Source organism: Calonectris borealis, chromosome 20, assembly GCF_964195595.1.
Source record: "Calonectris borealis chromosome 20, bCalBor7.hap1.2, whole genome shotgun sequence".
In the NCBI taxonomy this organism is placed as follows: Eukaryota; Metazoa; Chordata; class Aves; order Procellariiformes; family Procellariidae; genus Calonectris; species Calonectris borealis.
The window spans coordinates 9,094,762-9,116,333 of record NC_134331.1 but is presented as its reverse complement, the minus strand read 5'-3'; the positions used below and the strand labels follow the sequence as shown (position 1 = coordinate 9,116,333).

The following is a 21,572-nucleotide window of genomic DNA, read 5'->3' as shown; positions in this document are numbered from 1 at the left end:
AGGAGGGGTCTTTGAATGACAGGAGTGATGCCGAAACTAAGAATTGAAACAGGAAGCACTTTGACTTTAATTTCATCTCAGAAACAAGCATAAATGACATGAAATATTGCAGGCGCAGATGCTGCTCTGTCCTGCCCTGCAATTGTTCCTGCTCTTGGTTTTCCCACTGTGAAGTGCACGCAGCGTTCGTACAGCGGCTTCTCCAGGCGGGTCCTTGAGCTGCTCCATTTCCAGCATTTCACAGCTCTTGCCTTTGAAGGTGAAATGTTCCAGGACTCGGCCTGAAGAGGAATTTTTAAGGAGAGTTCAAGTAAAATCTCCCCAGCCACTTATCGAAGGACAGAAGAATGGAAAAAAGAAGTTTAAAAAAATCCCCCCTTTATAAACATTCAAGGCAGTTTGAGCATGACTTTATCCACTGGAGCTGAGGCTTGGAGGCTGGGCAAGCATGCTTGAAGCTTGAACAGAGTTTCTCTCCAGCTGCCTTGTCAGGAGCTGGTGGTAAACAGAGATTTACGGTACAAAATTTAAAAAAAAAAAGTCTGGCTTAAAACAATTTGCTCAATTTTAAATTTCTCCCCTTCGCAATGCCCTTCTATCACATTGCTGGGGAAAAAATGTGTCCTGTAAGCCAGTTTTATCCCGTTTAGGGTGAAACACGCAGCACATTAGGTTCACACATGAAGTTACTCGGTACTGTTAGGTGCCATGAGAAGGAACACAATCCCAGCCCTCAGGTTTCTGCAGAAGAAAGCCCCAGGCTGAAGGATCCTCAGGCTGATCTTCAAAGTCAGAGGCGCCTTGTGGTGCTCACAGTTTGGGGCGAAGGGCTGAACACAGAGCAGAGATGAGCACTGGCACTTCTGAACGTTAAGCCTTTTGTTTTTGCAATACCAGAAGGATGACAGGATTTAAAATCATTTTACTTTAACCTTGGAATCTCAACTGTTTATACAGTGGAAAGTTCAGCTGACGTGTTCCTCTAATCACCTCCGGCAGGGTGAGCAGAAAGTGCCAGACCCCAACCGAAAGCCCTAACGTCCCAGTGACAGGAGGCTGCCAGTGCCCTACATAGCTGAGCAGTGATATAAGAACCCCTTTTTACCAGGCCCTTGTCATCACTTTGTCCAATACGCTTGAGAGGACAATACCCAGTGCATTAGAAACAGCCCCGAGCAAACACCATTCTGCCTGAGATTACAGCAGAGACATGGGATCGTGAAACAATACGGTCAGCCCTGGGGCTGAGTGAGAGCAGGACAGATAAGGGCAGCATTCCCCACCCGGCACAGGCCCCCGGTATCAAGCAGCAGGATGCAGCACATTCCTGTCGTGCTCCGGGCTGCTGCTGTGTCCTGAAGGTCCCTTGGGCTCCTAGATTTGGCACCATTTCTCAACGCATGCTTATTAAATGCCAGCCCAGCAGGAGTCTTGCAGATCCACAAGTCCCCCTTGCTTGGTGTCATTTTTCCCAAGAGGGTGCCCACACTTGTCTGTGGGCATGGGGAGCGGCTCCCGCCCAGCCCAGGTGGTAGACTATGCAGCGTTGCAGTTCCTCGGAGAAGACCCAGCTTGGGTGCTGCCTCTGACAAAGAGGGGACAGGCCCTATTTCCAGAAACATATGAGGAGTCCTTTTCCTGGAGAACGGGGAGAAGAGGCTCTCCATAGGACGCAGTCGCTCTCATATCCCCACCCCATATGGTGGCTGGGCAGCAGCTCAGGGCAGGGCGCCAGGGCTCGCTGCTTCCTCACCCACCCTGGCACCACGAGCCGAGCCGGAGCAAGCAGAGATAACCCTTATCTCTCAGATAGGGGCTGGGGTCAGAGCGGGAGGGTGTGTGGCAGTGAGAAGGCACACATTGCTGGACCCGCAGCAGGGACAGGTGGAAGCTTGTCCCCAGGCCCTTCCTATTTCCCCATTTGTCACCTCGCTATCGGCGTGCCACGCTGCCTGACAAATGCCAGACAGGAGCACGAGGAGATTACAAGTGTGGCTGCGCTGCTCCTTCCTCTACCCCCACCTGCAGCCCTCCTGAGGCTCACATGAGACTTTTTCAGCACTTTATTTATCAGCAAAAGCCGGGGGTCAAGAGCTCTTGCCCATCTGACTAGGAGATAGCATGCCGGGAGCTTTGCAGGGGGGAGAAGCAATGTCTGGGGCAGTCAGGAGGCGACGGTAGTGGTTTGAAGCATGTTGTGGGGGTGAAGCTTGTGAACAGCGACAGGATCTGGAAGCCTCTGTCCAGCTGCAGCCGGGTCCACGCGTGTTGGCTCTTGTGCCATGAACAGACGGGTCACCCCCCAGGGTGGAATTCAACCTCAGTTCTTCTGCTGAGCACAGGGTCCCACGCCTGGTGTGGGCTTGGGGTCGGGATGCTCAGCTGATGGGGAGGGTGACTCTAACGCCCCTCTCCCCAACTCAGCCCAACAGTGGGGTAGGATGGCAGAGCTGCTCCTGAACCGCCCCCACCTGCCTGCGAAAAGCCTCCTGCCCCTGGCAGGCCAGGCTCCTCAGAGGCCTCCTCCCTCCCCCTCCCGAGTAACATGGTCCATGGCACGGGCCAGGAACTGATGCCACCTCCTCTCCCACCAGCCTTGGCCACAGGGGCACACCCAGGAGCTGCCCCTGCAGATGACTGGGGACGGGAGGAGGTGTCTGAGCTCTCTGAGCACCACATCCTTCGCCCGCGGCCAGGTCTGGAGGAGGTGGGCGCAGGCATGGAGGCACCCCGCAAGGCTCACCACGTCCCTCCCACCACCGTGCTCGTCCCTCTTCCAGCAGGGCAGGGCCCTGACCGTCACCCCTTCTCCCCTGGCAGGCACCCAGGTCAGCTTCCCCAAGTCGGCCGACGCCTTCGCCTTTGAAGAGGACAGCAGCAATGACGGGCTGTCCCCGGAGCAGGCCAGGAGCGAGGACTCCCCGGGCTCCACCGAGTCGGCGGCCGGCACCAAGGCCCCAGAGCCAGCCCCCGCTGCCCCTGCCGGGGCGCCCCAGGTAGGGCCCACGGCACCCTGCCTCCCTGGGGAGCGCGGGGGGACGGGGCGGGAGGCCCAGGCCGCGGAACTCTCCTCGCGGCCGCAGGGGGCCCCACGGCCCCTCGTGGAGGGACGCGGGGCTGCACGGGGCCGGCGCGGCCCCTGCTGACGGGCCTGGGTACTGCAGCCGCCGGGGTGGCGGGGGGCCGGGATGGCGTCAGGGGCTGGGGGGCACTGGAGCGACTGGAGAGGCTGGGGGGGAATGGGGTGGACCGGGGAGGGGGGAGACTGGAGACACTAGCCTAGGCTTGGGGAGACTGGGAGGCACTGGGGAGATTAGCCCAGGCTGGGTGAGGGGTGGGGAGATTGGGAGGCACTGGGGAGATTAGCCCAGGCTGGGTGAGGGGTGGGGAGACTGGAAGGCACTGGGGAGATTAGCCCAGGCTGGGTGAGGGGTGGGGAGACTGGAAGGCACTGGGGAGATTAGCCCAGGCTGGGTGAGGGGTGGGGAGACTGGGAGGACTGGGGTGAACTGGACTGGGGTGGGAGCAACTGGAGGGGCTGGGGCAGGCCAGAGGTGGACTTCGGAGACCGGGCTAATCTGGGGAACGCTGAGGGGCCAATGGTGTGGTGGAGGGAATGAGGATACAGGGCTGAGGTGGAATGGAGAAGGCTTGGAGACTGGGATGGACTGGGGAGACAGAGGGGCTGGGAGGGGACTGGGATAGCCTGGGAGAAGTGGGGATAGTGAGCTGGGGTAGACATGGGGGGACTGGGATGGACTGAGGCATCTGGGATGGACAGGTGGAATGGGGTACCAGGTGCCCCTTGCGGGCAGAGGCCACCCAGGCTGGCCAGCCCCTGGCACCGGACCCACATCCCCTCTCCCACCGCACGGCTCACCTCTCCCTTGCAGGATCACCCCCACGGCACCAACAGCCACGTACCGGACCCGGCCTCAGGGCAGGGCAGCCAGTGCGACAGCCCCAAGCAAGCGGTGGGGCAGGAGAGCCCACCCCTCCCAGTGCCCTCTGCCGTGAAGGTAATGCCTGTGCTTGAGGCTCCCCGGGAGAGGGAACAAGCCCAGGGCACCTGGCTGCATTCAGGCCTGAAGTGCCCATGTGCTGCACCCCACATTTGTGGGAGGTCTGGGGATTTGGCCTTAAGGCTTGGAATAATGCAGGGACACAAACCTTGTTGTCAAAACCTGCAATTTGACTCACTTTGTAACAGTATAAGGTATAGTATTGCACCCTGCGAGAGGTGATTGCTCAGGTCCTGCACTGGAAACGTCCCCTGAGGCTAGGAGCAGAAGGAGATACAAAGCAACACTGAAATACCTTCCAGGCAAGAAGAGTCATTCTCCATCTCATGTGCTCTCCAGCACAACTGAGATGAGATGTTGCACTAAGGGAGTCCCCCACAAGCAGGCTCAGCAGCTCTTGGAGCTGGAGTGTCAGGGTGCCGGCAGGAGCTGCCCTTTCTCTGTCCCAGGCCTCTGAGTTCTCACAGGGGTGGCAGGACCTCTTCTCCCAGCCAATTCCTTTCCTTCTTGGACCAACAGTCCAAATCATCCAGCGATAGCAAGAACCGTCACAAAAAGCCCAAGGACACCAAGCCCAAGGTGAAGAAGCTGAAGTATCACCAGTACATCCCTCCAGACCAGAAGGCAGAGAAGTCGCCTCCACCCATGGACTCTGCATATGCCAGACTCCTCCAGCAGCAGCAGCTCTTTCTGCAGCTCCAGATCCTCAGCCAGCAGCAGCAGCAGCAGCAGCAACAGCAGCAGCAGCAGCAGCAGCACTTCAGCTACCCAGGGATGCACCAAGGCCAGCTAAAGTGAGTGGCGATGTGCCAACAGCAGGGTTTAGCCCTGTCTCCCTCCAAATTTTCCCTTCCCGTACCCATTTGTGCCAGTGCAAGGGGGATGGATGCATGCAAGTGAAACGTAAAAGCTTGGGAACATAGCAGTCTCCTGCAAAGCTGTTCTGGCTTGGTGCACTGGCTGGGGCACCTGTGACCTGCTGGTGGGTCACCGGCAACCTCCTTACAGCCCAACCTGGTTTTCCTTGGGGTTGGTGGTCCTTCAGGTCTCATACAGGAGATAGCAGCCCCAAGGGAGCAGAGACCCTGGGGGGCCAGACAAGTTACCCCAAATCTCCTTTGTTATTTCAGGCAATCAAATGAGCAAATGGTCAAAAGTTCAAATTCTTCATCAACTTCTGTCAACAACACCCCTCTTTCTCCTGTGAAAACCACCTTTTCAGGCCAGACTTGTGTCTCATCTATCAAGCCAGGCCCTCTGCCATCTAACCTGGATGATCTGAAAGTGAGTGCAAACTTTGTCACAGCAGGAACAGAATCTTATAGCCTGAATGTGCTTGGCTACCCCTGAACTGTGCAGGGTAGTATCACAGGCTGAGCTGGCTGGGAGTGACTGCATGTTACAGATCAGCAAACCAGAACCACCATGCTGTGAGCAAAACCAGGAGTACGTCACACTGGGTCAGGAATTGGTCACCGCAACGATTAAGTGAAAACATGGGTTTGCTGCTCTGCAGGTGCTGCATGGGTGCATTGCTCCATTGCATACCAGCAAACCTTAGGTATAACTTGAGATGGCTGCAGGCCAGGCCATCAGGTCGAGGAGTAAAGGATGATCTGTGCTGCTGCTCTTGCAGCTCATGGCTCCATACCTTCTGTGTTTTTATGGTGGACACCATAGATGCTGCTAGCAGACCAACCAGAAGCTAGGAGGTCAGCATGGCCTCCATTTAGTGACTCAGCTTCTCAGTGGTCATTGCAGCCAGGCCAGCTCAGCTCTCTCCACAAGCAGGTATCTCCTGCAGTCTGCAGCTACGAGCACTGCTTGGAACAGTACCTAAATCTCTCATGTAGGCAAGACAGGCAGGGCATAAGGGAGAATCACTCACATCAATGGTTCTTTTATAATTTGCTAATGGAGCCTTAGCCACAGCAAAGACCAGGTCCTTTTAGGAGCAGAGACCTAGGGGTGATACTCATTATTAGAGAAAGAAATAAGATGAGGTAGAAATAATGTGAGTTTGGTCATAGTGATGCCCCAGCTCAGATGCCCGAACCGTGTGCAGATGCCTGAACATGGAGTATCTGGCTCCAAGGTACAGGTCACATTCTTTGAGCTAAAGGATGCCATCAGGTAGTTCATGGTCTGTGTGAAAGTCCTCTGCAGCTGTAGAAACTTATTGCTAGGAAGGGAATCTTGAGTTACCTCCGTGGCCCAGGGACCACTGCTGGTTCATGAGGTGCAGTCGCATTTCCTGGAGGAAGAAAGAAGGTTTTCCTATTAGGAAAAGTTGAGGTCCTGCAGTGGTCAGGGCTGTGCATGGTGACTCTGGTGACTCAGGTGAGACAATGAGCACCTGGGGGGGTCAGAGCTTTAAAGCAGGTTGCTGGGAACCTGTGATCTGAGAGTCCTTGTTAGAAATGTTGGGTTTCTAAAAGGCTCATCTGCCATTGGGACCGATCGTTTGTGACTTTCCTTCTAGGTGTCAGAACTGAGACAGCAGCTCCGAATACGAGGCCTGCCTGTGTCGGGTACCAAAACAGCGCTGATGGAACGGCTGCGGCCCTTCCAGGAGTGCGGCAGCAACGCAGTGCCAAACTTCAGTGAGATCACCACTGTCACCTTCCCAGTCACTCCGACAAGTACCCTGTCGAGTTACCAGTCGCAGTCCTCCACCAGCATGTTATCAAATGGCTTCTACCACTTTGGCAGCACCAGCTCCACCCCACCCATCTCTCCAGCCTCCTCTGACCTCTCTGTGAGCGGCTCTTTGCCAGACACGTTCAACGATGGGCCCATGTCTTCTCCACAGTTCGGTCTCCAGCCATCTCCTGTTCATGGCAGTGCCGAAGAAAGCCTCATGAGCAGCATGAATGGAGGGAGCATCCAGCTGGAGCTGGAAGGGATCGACACAGAGAAAGACAAGATGCTGGTGGAGAAGCAGAAGGTCATCAATGAACTGACATGGAAGCTGCAGCAAGAGCAGAGGCAGGTGGAAGAGTTACGGATGCAGCTCCAGAAGCGAAAGAGAAGCAATGGCCTTGAGGAGAAGCAGCAGCCCGCTCAGCATTTCTTTGGCGTCCCCATCAAGCAAGAAAATGCAGTGTCCAGCTGTCCATTTGCATCCAAACAAACTGCCTTGAAAGGCCAAGCCAGCAGCTCGGATAAGTTAAGTAACTGTGGGGTGCCGCAGCTGCCTCACATTGTAAATAGCCACTGCTTGGAGCCTGCAGGGCAAAGCACCATCACCTCCTCGACATTCCTGAGCCCGCAGTGCTCCCCCCAGCACTCTCCACTCGGGGCTGCAAAGAGCCCCCAGCACATCAGCCTGCCACCGTCCCCGAACAGCCACTATCTCCTCTCAGTGTCCCCTGGCTCACAGGCAGAAGGGCGCAGCGGGTCCCCACAGACCAACAGTTGCCTTCGCACAGCATCGGTAAGTGGAGAGCACCCCAGATGGCATCGCAGTGGTGAACACACTGGTGTCTGTGGGCAGTCAGTCAAACATCCCAGTTTGACTCCTTTCGTATCAGACCAGGACTGCTGGCACCCGGGGTGGGTACCCAGGGGGCTGCAGCAGTACATGGGGCTGCCTGGAAAGGCAGAGAGTAGCCCAGATGGACAACGGGTTGGAAGCTGATGGCACCACAGGGTCCTTTGCAGGGCATCTCCTGGGAAGCCCTGCTGCCACCGCACCCAATTGCCCTGCGGGGACGCAGCACAGCTCCCATGCTCCATGGAGCCCTAGCACAGCTCCTTCTGCGCTGGGAGAGCTCTGGCACAGCCCCCCTCTTCCACAGGGGACCCCAGCATGGCGCTCTCTGCCCCTGGGTGAGCACTGGCAAAGTTCCCTGTGTCCTGGGAGAGTGCTGGCACAGCATCCTCTGCCCTGTGGAGCCCTGGCACAGCTCCCTCTGCCGTGGGGAGACCTGGCACAGCTTCCCCTGCCCCTGGTTAAGCACTGGCACAGCTCCCTCTGCCCCTGGAGGAGTCCTGGCACAGCTCCCTCTGCCCTGGGGGAGCATTGGCACAGCTTCTTCTGCCCTAAAAGAGCCCTAACTCAGCTGCCTCTCCCCTCAGGGGGAGGCCCTGGCACAGCTTGCTGTGCCCCTGGGGGAGTCCTGGCACAGCTCCCCCTGCCCCATGGAGCCCTGGCACAGCTCCCTCTACCCTGGGAAAGCCCTGGCGCAGCTCCCCCTGCCCCGTGGAGCCCTGGCAAAGCTCTATCCACCACGGGGAAGCACCAGCACAGATTCCTCAGACCCTGGGAGAGCCCTGCTGCAGTGTTGCAAGGCTTTTCAGCATCTTGCAGAGCCATTGTGGCTCCTAGCGGTTTGTGAGGGATTTTGACCACTGGCTTGAAGGAGGGCAGTTATCCCGGTCATATGGGAAGCTTTTTCTTGGGAAGATAGAGCAGGGCTTGCAATTGGGGTCTGCAGTCAGATAGCACTTGTGCCTCCTCACCAGGCAACAGCACAGCAGAGAGTTGTCCCTTCAGCATCCCCCACTCCTCACTCAGCCCTCTGGACAGGTACGAAAGCTTGGAGATGGGCACACGCTGCCAACACACAAAAGCAGCTCAAGGTGCTCCTGATCGCAACCCCAGTTCATCCCAACACCACGGTTTCCCAGGCAGCAGCAACACCCATCATACAGTCTGTAAAACACACACGGTGGTGCAAGGCATGCACACTGCATTCAGGGAAGATGTACAGCAAGTGCATGCTGAGTGCACAACAGCCGCATAACAGCAGAGCAACAGCCATTGCAAAACACCCAGGGCTCGAGCTCACGAATCACATTCCCGCGGTTAGCACACTGAGCAGTGTCCAGCAGGAGCTGGGCAGTGGGGTGCAGTGCTGCAAGGTGGCAGAAAGTGGGATGCAGCGTTGTCTCTAAGCCATTCAGAGGACAGTGAGATAGGTGACATAGGCAGTTGGCACACAGCACAGCCAGTGAGGTGGGCAATGGGGAGCAATTTAGGGTGAAAGGGGCAGAAAGAGAGTGCTGCCAATGGGATGGGCAGTGGAGTGCAGTGCTGTCGGGGTGAGGTAGGCAGTGAGGCTTGCTGCTGGGGTGAAATGGGCAATGGGGAGCATTGCTTTGGGTGAGCTGGGCAATGGGGAGCAGTGCTGTGGATAAGCTGGGCAGTGGGGCAGAGAGCAGGGGATGCAGTGGGCAGTAGGATGCCGTGGGTGACCTCAGCAGTGGGGTACAGAGCTGTAGAGGTGAGCTGGGCAATGGGACAGAGCTGTGGGTACCACAGGCAGCGGGACGTAGTGCTGTGAGGCGATACTCCAAGAGAGGCTGCTCTGGATGACCGGGCAGTGGCCAGTGAGCGTCAGCAGGGAGCAGTGACACCTTGAGGGCATCTCCAGCTCTTTCCTCGCTGCCCAAGCACAAGGGGCATATGGAGGGGATAGCCTTATGGTGCCTGCAGCTCATCCTGGCTGCAACACCACCCATCCTGGGCATTCCTCTGCTGCCCGCAAGGGGCTGCCAGGGGAGAGGGTCCCTCTTCAGCAACAGCTCCTTCTCTGTGCCCAGCATTGGAGTGCTGTCCCCCCCAAGCCAAGTTCCTCCCAGCCGCCCTCCACAGAAAGGTGGCCAGGATGTGCACGGCCAGGCCAAGTGGCCTCACTGCTGCCCTGGATCCACTTCTGGATCCAACCCGCCTGCCGGCACCATGCTGCATCCCCTGGCACTGGCTCTCATGGGACGAGACAGCCACAGCCAGGCGGTGGGGAAGGGCATGCAAGGGCCTAGAGGCGATGGGGACAGCAGCTGGCAGGCTCTGGACCTTCAGATGAGGTCCCTCCTGGAAGGGGGACTGATACACAGGTGTTTGGCGTAGGGAAAGTCTAGGTGCTGACCTGGCAGTGACTCTTTTGAGTGGTCTTCCCTGGCCTGGGCTCTGTGAGATGCCCCTGGACAGGTGGTGACGGAAAGGGTCCCCAGCAGGGTGGCTGAGAGGCAGCTGGCAGCCGGGGAAGCACTGCGTCACGGGCTGGGTGCAGCCCACCACCAGCAGTCCATCTCTTTCTCCCCCTTGCTCTGCACATTCACAGCTGGACTGAGCACCGGGATGCTCTGCGGCATCATCCCTGTGCTCCAGCAGCACGCAAAGGTCAGCCTGGCCCTGAGTCTCAGTGCTAGGCTGACGGAGCTCGTTTACCTCCCTCTCTCCTGCCCAGAGACCAGGCACTTCGTCTGAGCTGATTTGGCCCACAGAACTATTAGTTTCCCTGGCACCACTCTGGCTTCAACAGGGGTGAAAGAGAGCTGGGCCTCCCACCGTGCTTCCCTGTGCATTGACTCCGTTTCCCTGTATTTCCCCCACGCAGATGACTACGCAGGCAGGTCAAAAGTTTTCTATTCCATCCCCAAGTTTTTGTAAGTCAAGCCCAGCCCTCTCAGAGGTAAAGCAGCCTCCACCCTATGAGGATGCAGTAAAGCAGGTAACTGCATGATTTTTATTTTCTATAGGGCTAGGGCTGTACAGGGTGTTCTTTTGCGGTTAATGTAACTCATCTGCAGGAGTTACAACCCATTGTGGGGTCTCTGGGTAGAACAGGTCTGTTTCCATAAGGAATGGGCTTTTCTTGAAGAGTTAGTTGCTGACTGACTGCCACAAAGCAGTCAGACACCACGCTGGATGGGATAGTGTCTTCTGTGCTGATGTAAGGCACCAGTCCACCCTGGGGTCCTGACATCCCACACAGATACCCCAGGACTTCAGCGTACTCTTCTTGGAGCGCTCAGTGCTACGTGAGAAACAGACTCTTGAGCATTCCCAAGTCACCAGGAAACCTCACCTTCCCTCTTTAGCCCATTAGCAAAGTGCCCTTCTCCATGCCATCTGCCTCCCTTCGCCTTACCCTGGAGTGCTGTTCCCAGGGCAAGGACTGGCTCCGTTGCCAATGAACCCCTTATTTCTTGTGCGAGTCTGTCAGCAGCCCTCGTGCCGGTCATGCTGTTGGCAGTGATAAAAATGGGCTGGCAGGGAGGCGTGTAGAAAGTCCTTCCAGTCTCCGGTCAGGGAGAGGAGGATGACAGTGCGTTGCCCTCAGGGAGCTGCAGGGAGTGCAAGGAGGCACAGGAGTGCAGGCCAGTGCGAGGTGCTGGGTCCAAAAAGTTGTTGTGTCCTGACGGCCCTGGGAAGAGGCAGTCTGTGGTGGCCGCTGAGCAGAGGGTCGGTGGCAGGGCGGGAGGAACCTGGCGCCATGCTCCCCGAATCCGCCATGCTTGTCCCAGGGCCCTGCAGTGCTCACCTGAAAGCCACTGCCAGCCCCATGTTGGAGTGGCATCTCTCCTGCCTGGCAGAAAGCCCTTTGTGAGGTCTAGAGCCACCTACCTGGCTTGTGGCCAGAGGGAGTCTCCTCCTAATGCCCTGTACTCTCCTCTTTGTCGTTTGCTGCAGCAGATGACACGAAGTCAGCAGATGGACGAGCTCCTGGACGTGCTGATTGAGAGCGGAGGTACGCACTGCTTCCCTGTTTCCCTCCAGGGCTTCCCCTCCAAGCCAGCGTCAGTCCGTGGGGCTCAGTGCACTCTGTGCACCCCAGCAGAGCTGCCTGAGTTGAGTACAGCTTTCATTTGCCCTCCCTGTGCCAGCAGCCACTGAGATTGAATCCAAAAGCATATTGGCCCTCCCAGAGCCTGCTCCTGCATGTGCAGACCTGGTGGGGTGGTCTGGGCTCGGTTATCACCTATGCGCAGAGAGAAGGGACAGCAGGGCGGCAGCCCTGTGCACAGCACTGCCAGCACCCTCCCCACGCAGAGCCCCCAGTGCCCCCCACCATTTCCAGTGCTGCCACTGCCACCTCCCGCATAGAGCACTGCCAGTGTCCTCCCCTGTGCAAAGCGCTGCCTGTGCCTTTTCCCACGCACAACCCATGCCCAGCCCTGTGGGGACAGCTGCCAGTGCTCGTGCCCTGGGGACTGTGTCCAAAACCAGGGCAGTCGAGGTCAGAAAGCAGGAACGTGCGAGGCTTCCTTCAGCGAGGGTGGGCGAGCATGCCAAGGGGATTGAGTGGGGAGCGTGTCCCCATAGGCATGCCCAAGAGCCCAGCGGGGGGGCTGTGGTGGTGCCCCTGTGCCCAGCAGTGGTGGGCACTGCCAGAGCACCTCAAACCCCTCTCATTTGTTGACAGAAATGCCAGCCAATGCCAAGGAGGATCGGTCCTGCCTCCAGAAAGTACCTCAGATAACAGTGTCTACAGGGAACTCCAGCGCTTCTCTCCCAAAGTCATCCACCGCGTTCGAGCAGGTCTCCTCAGCCCAGCTCTCCTTCGAGCACTGTCCGGGCAGCAGTGACGCTCACCTCGAGGTCCTGCTGAATGCCCACAGCCCCCTGGGGAGGGTCAGTGAAATCGCCTTGCTGAAGATGGGGGGAGAAGAGTCCCACTTCGAAGGGATGATGGAGGGGTTCTCCAGCAAAGCCGCAGATGAACTGCTCACCTCCCAGGAGATTTTACAGACTCCCCTCTCGCCCATGGAAACCCAGCTCTCCCCTTCCCCTGCCGATGGCTCTGGTTTACAAATGAGTTTCACTGAGTCTCCGTGGGAAACGATGGAGTGGCTGGACCTCACCCCCCCCAGCTCCGCCACCGGCTTTGGCTCGCTCACCCCCGTGGGTCCCAGCATCTTCAACATTGATTTCCTAGATGTTACCGATCTCAGTCTAAACACCAGCATGGACCTGCACCTGCAGCAGTGGTGAAAGGGAGGGTGGTGGAGGCAGGATACTGTAAGCCTGCAGCAGCCAGCACAGTGTTTCTGTCTTGCAGGAGAACATGCAGGGTTAATGTGCCACATCCAGGGGAAACTGGAGTCATTTTCCCAGCATATAAACTTGTTTGAATTTCCAGTTACTGCGAATTGGCAGCACAACAGCTGTGGTACTTTGGTTTTCCTCCATCGACACATCCCCACAGAGGACACCAGTGCCTTTAACAACACTTCTTTAGATTGACAAGAACTTCAGTTTTGTTTCTTTTATCTTTTTTCCCCCCAGTTTTAGCAGTCACTCTCATAAGAACTGGAGCAGCTCATGACAAAACTGTGTGGTGAGGAGACCTCACCTAGGTGGCAATGGGAAATCATGGAGAGGAGAGCCCGTTGCTGCCCCCTCCTCTACTCCCCTCCTGCCCTTCCAGCCCTTTAGGCAATCCTGCTGGGCTCATCTTGGCCCATGCCCAGGCCGGGGGGTGTGGGCGCAGGGAGGCTCTGCCCGGCCAGGGCGACAAGCACACTTCTCCACACAGCCAGGCTCGCCTTGCTTCCTTCCTCCTGCCCCCGAAGCTGCGTTGCCTAGTCCCTGCACAGCTCTGCTCCAGGTGGATGAGAGATGGAGACCACCATGTTCGTGGTGGCACCTTGTCATGTCCTCATGGTGCCTGGGGGGCTGAAAGCCCAGGAGCCGTCCCACTGCAGTCTGAACTGAATCAGGCTGAAGCCTGTGACCTCGGAGTAGAGAGCTCTGGATATTGGAGGCAGCTGCTCAGGCTGCAGGTGCAGGTATGGAAGGGACGTGGCATCCTGGTGCAGCTGCCATGTCCCAACTAGTGTGGTACAGACGAAGAGGTGTGTTTTGGTCCAAGGTAGGAGCAAGTCCTATGGAAAATACAGCCAGGCTTTGGAGGGGCTGTCTTTGCACAGCCAGAAGCCAGGATGGATCTCCACCACCTTGCATGACCTGGGAGCAGGGGGAGGCAGAAACAGGCACTCAGTGATGTGCACGTGGGGCAGGGCTGAGCGGGCCCTTGCGTGGCTGTGGTTTTGTGCGAGCGTCTGCTTTTGTTGCCTCCACTTCTCTGCCATCCATCCCTCCGTCCTTCCCATTCCTCCTTGATCCCCAGGAGTCATCCCCTTCTTCCCAAGTTTACTCCAGCGTCACTGTTCACTCAGCCCAGAGCAAGGCCATCCGGAGAACAGCTGTGAATCACTGAGCCTGGAGGAGCTAGTTCTCCTGAAGCCAGCAGAGTTGGATGCTCTCCTGCAGTGATGCCTCCCATTTGAAGTCACCAGCATTTCTTCTATGAGTCTCTGTGCAATATACTTCCTCAAGCTCTAGCGAGAAGGAGCCTTTGTTTCACTTCTTGGCTTCCACCAAAGAACTTGCTGCAGACTGTTTGACGGACATGTCTACTTCTTTGCAATCCTGGTTTTGCCAAAGTAAATATTGTTGCTGACAAAGATTGTTAAACTATTTACAGACTGAGCGTATTTAATATTTGTGTTACTGGAAGGACAGGACAGGAGATGCAGCAGCTAGGGAGGAGGTCCGGCACAAGGGGCCTGCGGGCAGCCTGGCCGTGGCTCCCGTGGGGTGCTCCCCGCAGGGATGCTGGAGCTGTCGGAGGAGGCTCTGCAGCCCCTGCTGTGTCTCCAGTTCGCGGCGTTGTTGCATGCTGTATAAAGCACGTGGCAGTAGCTTTCAACTCACTATTTAAAGCATCACTTTTCTATTGTACAAAAGGTCACAGTGCACTGCTAGGGTAGAAGATCACAGGTTGCATTTTTTTAAAGAATTTCTTTTTCTAAGTGAGAGATTTTTTGAAGCCGGTCCATGGAGAATATTAATAGCACTTGAAACAGAGTAGTGTTAGCTGCTACACTGCGTCATTGTACAGGGCTTTCCAGGTAACTTTCTCCTCTCAGCAAGTGTATTTCTTTATTTAAAGGGATGCTGTCAGCTTCAAACTTGTAAGCAAGCACATTTCCTTACCTATGTTACCAGCAACACCTTCATTATTAAAAACCCCTTTGTCTTGCCACTCATCTGCTTGCAGTTTGCTCTTTGATTTTGCCGGCTGGGGCAGCCACAGCCATCCCAGCTAGGACCATTTGGTGTCAGCTCCATGCCCTGGGCCAGCTGCAGTCCTTGCAAGAGCAGAAGTATTTCTTTCACAGCCACAGTTTCTCCTGTAAGATTTCTAAACAAGCTAGCTGGAGTGTCCTGTTTCTGAAGGCTTTTTCTTCTGTTGGCTTTGGTTTCACTTTGTTCTCCCGCAAACCCTGCTCCTCAGGTCAGCGTCCCCTTCAAAGGCAGCGGTTGGCACCCTGCCCGAACCCCTTTGCATTTTCCAGCAGCTGAGCTCCCGGCGGCCGTGGGCACGGGCAGAGCTCCCCCCGCAGCTGAACCTCCTGTTGCCCACAGGCGAGCGGCAGAGGCAGGCTGGAGAGCTCTCCCCAGGGTGACCCTGGCTCCTTCTCCCCGGTACCCATTAGTGTCAGTTTCCAGATTCATCGCATCTTTCCTTTGATTAAAAAAGGGTTCCCAGGACATTCACCCACCTGTTTGCAGGGAGGGACTGCCTGTGTGTCCACAGATGGGCTTAAAAGGTGAAACAATCCTGAGACATTGCAGAAGTGAATCTGAAAATATGTAGATGAAAAAACCACTAGTTCCTATGAACATCTTTTAATCTCTAAACTCTGCAACCAAATGTGTTGTGATAAACTGCCTGGACTGAGCCAAGATATGGTTACTCAGAGAATGAGAAGACAAGCCTCAGTCTAGCATTGTTTCGGGAATACTGATGAGCAGAGCACTCACCTGTCCCGCCTGCCTGTTGAAGAAAGCCTGCCTGTGTTGGTCAACCTGCAGAGGAGGAGCTGTGAGGACATGCTGCCGGTCTCCCGTTGTAAAAGGCAAAGAGCAGGGCGAGTGGTACAGGGAGTCACAGCTTTAAAGTGCAGGGAAGATGCTTGTCAGGGTGCCAAGGTTTGGACCAGAGCATTTGGGGAGGCTGAGTCCAGACGAAGGTCCTGCTGTGGGGCAGAGGGAGGGATCGGAGGGTCTCCTGAGGTCTCCTTCCAGGCCCCAAAAGATACCTGCAGCAGTGCTCCTCCACTGCCTGGAGAAGAGCTCAGCTGAGCTCTGCCCCGGCCATCGGTTTTCCAGCCCGGCCAGAGTACCCCCCTGGGAAAGCACAGGCTGTGCTGGCAGGACAGGACCTGCGCTCCCCTCCCATTGCCTTGGCCAGAGAAGCACCTGCAAAGCCCCATCCACACTCAGCCACCACCGTGAAGCTCCCCAGCAACTTGCTGGCTGGGCATGACCCTTGGGTCCCGTCTGGGAGGTGTTTCAGTTTCCTGCCCTCCCAGGCAGGATGCCAGAGCCTGACCCCGCTGGTCACTGCAAGGCCCTCACATTTACAGCTTCCCTTTGTAACCCTGCCCCTGTGCCGTGGTGTCCTGCACTTCGGATAGCTCTCGTCCTTCCTGGTACACCTTATGTCAGAGCAAGGCCGTGGTTGCTCTGCCTTCTTTAGCTCAGCACCTGCTGATGAACTGTACTCTCCATGCCCCGAAGGAGTTAGTGCTTCAATGTGTGGGTGATTTTCCCACACAGGTTGTCCCAAGGGATTTAGGGTCCTGGGGTTTTCCTTCCCATCAAAGCCCAGATTCAACGAAGGAAAAACCTCCATCACTGGAGGATCCCAGTCGTGTCCCTCTCTCCCTGGGCCTTTCTGCCTGAAAAATACAGGAAATATAAAGCAAAAAAATGTTCCAAGAGTCAAACAACATTTTTCTTGCCTCTGGCAAGGTTTTTAAATGCCTGGCTCAGTGCACCATCCAATGCTTCCTCCACGGGAGGCACTGAGACGTCAACAGCCTCTTTCCACCAGCTCCTAGGTCAAGACAGACCATGTTTTAGGCACAGTTTTCCCTCCCAAGTGACATGGGGAAACATCTGTTCCTCAGCCCTTCTGGGCTCAGCGGGGGTACCCTGTGCCCTCGGGTGTGTGTGGGATGAAGAGGTAGCAGTGGAAGGAACTTGCATGTGCCCATCGCAGACCCCTGCAGCACAGGCGAGCCCCAAAGCCCCTGAGCCCAGCACCACAGCTGCCAGTGCCTTCCACCACCCCGTCACCAATACCCCGTCACCCTGTGACACCCACACCAGCATCCTTTGCTGCACCCCAATGCCACCTCCGCACTGGCAGCAGCCCCCAGCCCAGCCCTCTCCAGCTGCCCGCCGGCCAAGCGCCCCTTGGCCTCCTCCCGTGCACAGGCAGCCCTGCCACCTCATCACCCATGCAAAACCCCCACTGCCCCCCACACCAGCGTGTCCAAGCCCCTCGTACCTGCTCACCAGCACAGGACACTCTCTCACCCCTCTCCGAGCACACTGCCATCCACCACCCATCCAGATCCCTCTGCTCATCCCTGGCCAGTTGCCCCAGAGCCCGTATGCCCCTCTCACCCAAACTCACTCAGGGGGGGACCAGGGCCACTCCTTACCCATGCATGGACCCTCTGAGATACTTATGGCCCTGGGGCCTCTGGCATCATCCTGTGCCTCTTCCTTCAGGCCCCTGCTGTCATCCCGTGCCTGTAGTCCTCTACATGCATGTTACTATAGAAGCACAGATAGTTATTTGTGCACAGAACTTCTCATTGTAACTAGCTATTAGTTACAAAATATATGCAAGATTGTGTTACATCACACAATTCTAGGAGAGCTAAAACAAAGCAAGTAATGTTCATCTTGTCATTAGATAATTGCTGTTACAGCTAAACAAGATAAAGCAAAGCTCCAGGCAGGCTAAGACTAGTTCAGACAAGGTCTGACAAGTCCTGAGACCCCTTTTGCTAGCTTAGAACAAGGCTGTGGCCTCGTAGCAGCAGCAGCACCGTATTTACTGCGCTACAGTAAAGCTACAAAAGCTACAAAAGCATGGGACCTCAAGCGAGGCCAGAGAGGATCTCCTGCATTGCTCATCTGGTAGGAAAACATGTCCACCAGGGACACATGAACCATTCCCATCCAAGTAACCCCCGCTTCTTGGTGCCAACCTCAGCCAGCACCATGGGAAGAAGTGGCTCCGGCACCCTTTGCTGGAAATGCCCCTGCATTCAGATCACACGCTGGTGGTAGTGAACCCATCAAAAAGGTGGCTTCAGCTGCACTGACTTTTCTGCAAGAAGCAGGAATTGGCTGGATTTCAAGATGGTTTCCACTGACCTCTTGAAATTGGGATCAGATTCAAATGTCTTCAGGAAATCACTGTGATATGGAATCCCAGGTTCTGAATCTTTCTGTCCTCCTTCCTCATTTGCTTCCCTCCTGCTTTTCCAGCTCAAACCCAGGTGCAGAGGGAGAAAGAGAAAGAAACACAGGATCCTGGAGCAGGGAACCAGAAGAATGGCCGTGGTCTACACTATACAAAAGGTTGAGCTACAGCTTCCAACCATGCACCCATCAGAGTTTTCTCTGTGTTTTGGTATTTTTTCTCTTAAAGCATCTTCAGCTGGACAGGGTGTGCTTGCTCACATGGGGCAGCTCTCCTGGGTTGTGCTTCTGTGGAGCACTGAAATTTCAGCATGTCTCCTGGGTCAGCAGGATTAGAGGTGGTCACAGACTGGATGGCTCATGAACCCATTCTGCAAATATCTGGTGGGCCTCATATCAAAGCTCTTTCTTATCTTCTCAGAAACACCCAACAGCTTCTCAAGACAAATCGCTTGTAATCGGTCCATGGAGTTACCGCTGTGCTGCAGTCTGTCCTGAATCTGGTGAGAAACCTGTTTTCCTCAGAATGTCATGCAGGACCTCCTCCTCTTCTCAAAATAATTTGACTGAACATAATCCGGATTGCTGCAGCATTGGTTGCCTCCAACAAGCTGGAGGGAGAGAACTGCCTCCATGGTCGGCCACTAAAGTAAACTTTCTTCCCAGAGGCATAGAAAGAAATCAGGCATCCAAATTTTGCTTCTTGTCTATCTGAGGTGGCTGTCTTATGTTGAGCATGGACCAAATTTGGGAAAAGAAGGGGCAGAGCAGAAGTGCTCTGGGCAGGACAATGGGGCATGGTTGCCCATAAGCAGGTGTCTGGTGTCTAACGAGATGTTAGGCTCACAAAGCACCTTCTCCAATGGTTTTCACGCATAGCTCTGATGTCTGCACTCACACAAGCATAAGTATGGACGTGCACACAGACACCACACACTTAATACACACAACCTGGCAAGCAAGCACGTCTTCTCTAGTGTGAGTAGATGGCCTTCCTATACACACCAAACCCTGTCACCCTTTCCACTTTCCGAACCTGCGTGTGCTTTTGGGAGTGTTAGCACAGCTACACCTGCAGAGTAACATCCCTGCACTCAGCTCTTCTGGTGCAGCTGAGCAGAGATTTGCTGTTTGAAGTAGCCAGTGCTTGGAGATGCAGGCTTTCTCCTGGCCGTAGGGCCTGCGCAGCCCTTCCATCTGGAATTTATGCAAAGATAATGGCTTTTAGTCACACACTGGCAGATACCCCACAGTCCAGCCAGCCAGCCTGCTCTGCTGTTTTATTCCCAATACACAGTGGCACTGTGTATCTCCAGAAGAGGGAGTTTGCGCTTCACCCTGTTTTCCAACCATTTGCTCAGATTTAAACATAATGGAAAAATTCAAGAGCTGCTTTCTTTTCATATTAATCAGAGCAGCCACTCCATCCTTCCCTGGACACTTCACATATTGAAAGCAATGACCATGCTTGTGATTTGATCAGGAGTCAAAGTGAAAATGGAGCTTTTTTTTCTAAGCAGCACCCATGGTATTAACCCAGGCCTGAGCACTCCATTTATACTTACCTGGCCACCAAAGGACACAAGAGGCCGGGATGAAGCCAAGCAGAAGATCAGTGGAAATACAGACCACACAACTCAAAGTGCTCCTGACAAGAATAGGTGGTGGTGCACATCTACATTCATACTGCTTGCATCCAGGCAGAGAAGTGTTTGAACTCATCCAAACCTCAAAGCTGGTCTTGGAGTTCCACAGACACGTAATCATAACAGAGGACAGTATGCTTTTTTGGATGCTGTATAATACTTGGTGAGGATCTCAGCCATGCAAGTGGGCATAAAGGTGTGAGGAATTGGTATGAGGTGCCAGCCTGGACCACTGGGCTCAGAGAGCGTGGTCAATGGCTCAAAGTCTACTAGAGGCCGGCTCAAACATCTGCTCCTCAGCCTTGGTGCTGAGTACAGAAAACAGGGCAGCCTCAGAGCCCATGTGGTGGCACAGAGGGAGAAGCCAGAGTCGAGCCATATGGACCTGGTTATGATGCCCGTAGGAGGACTCCCAGCCCCAGGGTTGGAGAAAGCCATCATACGTCACTCAAGCAAGGAATGTTGGAATTGTCCAAGGGCTCAAAGGAGCAGCAACAGTGGCACTGTGCACGCGTGGGTCCTGTCTGAGACACTAGCGGCATCTGGGATGTAGGTCGGAGGTTTTCTGTACCACTCTCAGCAGTGACACAATGACAAATGAGATCCTCAGTGAAGGCAGTGAAGTCCAAATGGGCAAGAAAAAGAGTCCACAGGAGGAAAAACTGAGCATGAGTTCAACAAGGGGCAACGGTGAGGAACTGAAATGGCCGCAAATGCAGTCCTTCTGCATGCCCCACAGTCACAGGGGAAAAGAGACGAGAGGGATCCTCTCCCTCCTGCAGAGCATGGGAATACCCAGTCCAGGGATGCGTAGGTGGACTCGCATCCAGCCACCAGCTTCTTTCAGCTCCTTCAGCTGTGACAGCTTCCTTGAGAACAAATGTCAGGATGCAAAGGCAGGTTGCAGTGCAAAAGGAACAGAATTCCAGAGCAGCTCCAACTCATGGAAAAAGGAGCTGTAAGGTGAGGAGCTGGGTCCTTCAGCGTCTGCCTAGCAGGGAAGGACTCTCCCTGGTGTGTGGTCGGATTTTGTCTTCTACCTGGAGATCACCAAATCAGGGACCCTAGATTCTGGCAGTGGGGACAGCAGGTGGTCCAAAATATCCCAAGTACTGTGCTGGCAACAGGAACCTTCCAGAAGAAGCTTCATGTGGTGGAAACACTTAATTTATGCAAACTGACAGACTTCAACAACTGCTAACCTTTCACACTGTGCATCTTGACACAGCAAGACTCTTCAGCTCCATTATCTGCCTTCCATTCTCTCGACAAAATTCTCACCCACTGCGTGAAGAAAAAATGCGAGCGCCAATGCCAGGTTGCTCCACCCATTCATAAGTACTTCTGGTCCTGAGCTGTGGCATGACCAATGATTCCTGCCAGTATGCTCTGGCTCTCCCTCTCAATGAATTGGGGGCTTCTGGGGTGGTCCCATTAAACCAGTTTGAGCACTACAGGGCTGGCCCCTCTCCCCCAACACTGTCTTCTTTCCCAGTGAGGCTGCTGGGGTCCAGTTCTGCTCACCTGCCTGGACAGTCTCCAAGCCCTCTGTGGCTTCCAGGCAGGAGAGGCACTTGTCCCGGCACAAGGAGGCTTGTCAGCAGGAATTACCCAGGACTTGGCTACTCTTAGATCATCTGGACTTTGCAGACATTGACTGCTCTTGCAAAAATAAAGAAGCCTGCAAGGCTGCGAGCATCATCTGCCCCTTCCCCAGTTGTCCCTCCTCGCAGGGACAAGGTGTCCTGAGCCACAAGAACCTCCCTGTGCAGCAAACAGGGCTCACCTGAGAGGCACCCCATTAGCACAGAGGGCTCAGCAGTCTTCCAGAGAAAGAAAATATATCCAGGTCTCCGTACACTTTTTTTTTTTTTAAATTTA

The 21,572-nt window shown here is 55.2% G+C and overlaps 1 protein-coding gene across 1 annotated transcript in view; it reads left to right on the top strand.

Moving 5' to 3' along the window:
- Positions 1 to 14,792, top strand: part of MYOCD (myocardin) — a 28,135-nt gene extending 13,343 nt beyond the window's left edge. The window contains exons 5-11 of the mRNA XM_075169767.1: positions 2,821 to 2,996; positions 4,542 to 4,816; positions 5,153 to 5,306; positions 6,505 to 7,478; positions 10,372 to 10,480; positions 11,443 to 11,500; positions 12,176 to 14,792. Of these exons, the coding sequence (XP_075025868.1) occupies positions 2,821 to 2,996; positions 4,542 to 4,816; positions 5,153 to 5,306; positions 6,505 to 7,478; positions 10,372 to 10,480; positions 11,443 to 11,500; positions 12,176 to 12,744 (2,315 nt within the window). The 3' untranslated portion in view covers positions 12,745 to 14,792. The remainder of the gene's footprint in view (positions 1 to 2,820; positions 2,997 to 4,541; positions 4,817 to 5,152; positions 5,307 to 6,504; positions 7,479 to 10,371; positions 10,481 to 11,442; positions 11,501 to 12,175) is intronic.
- Positions 14,793 to 21,572: the final 6,780 nt, after the last annotated feature.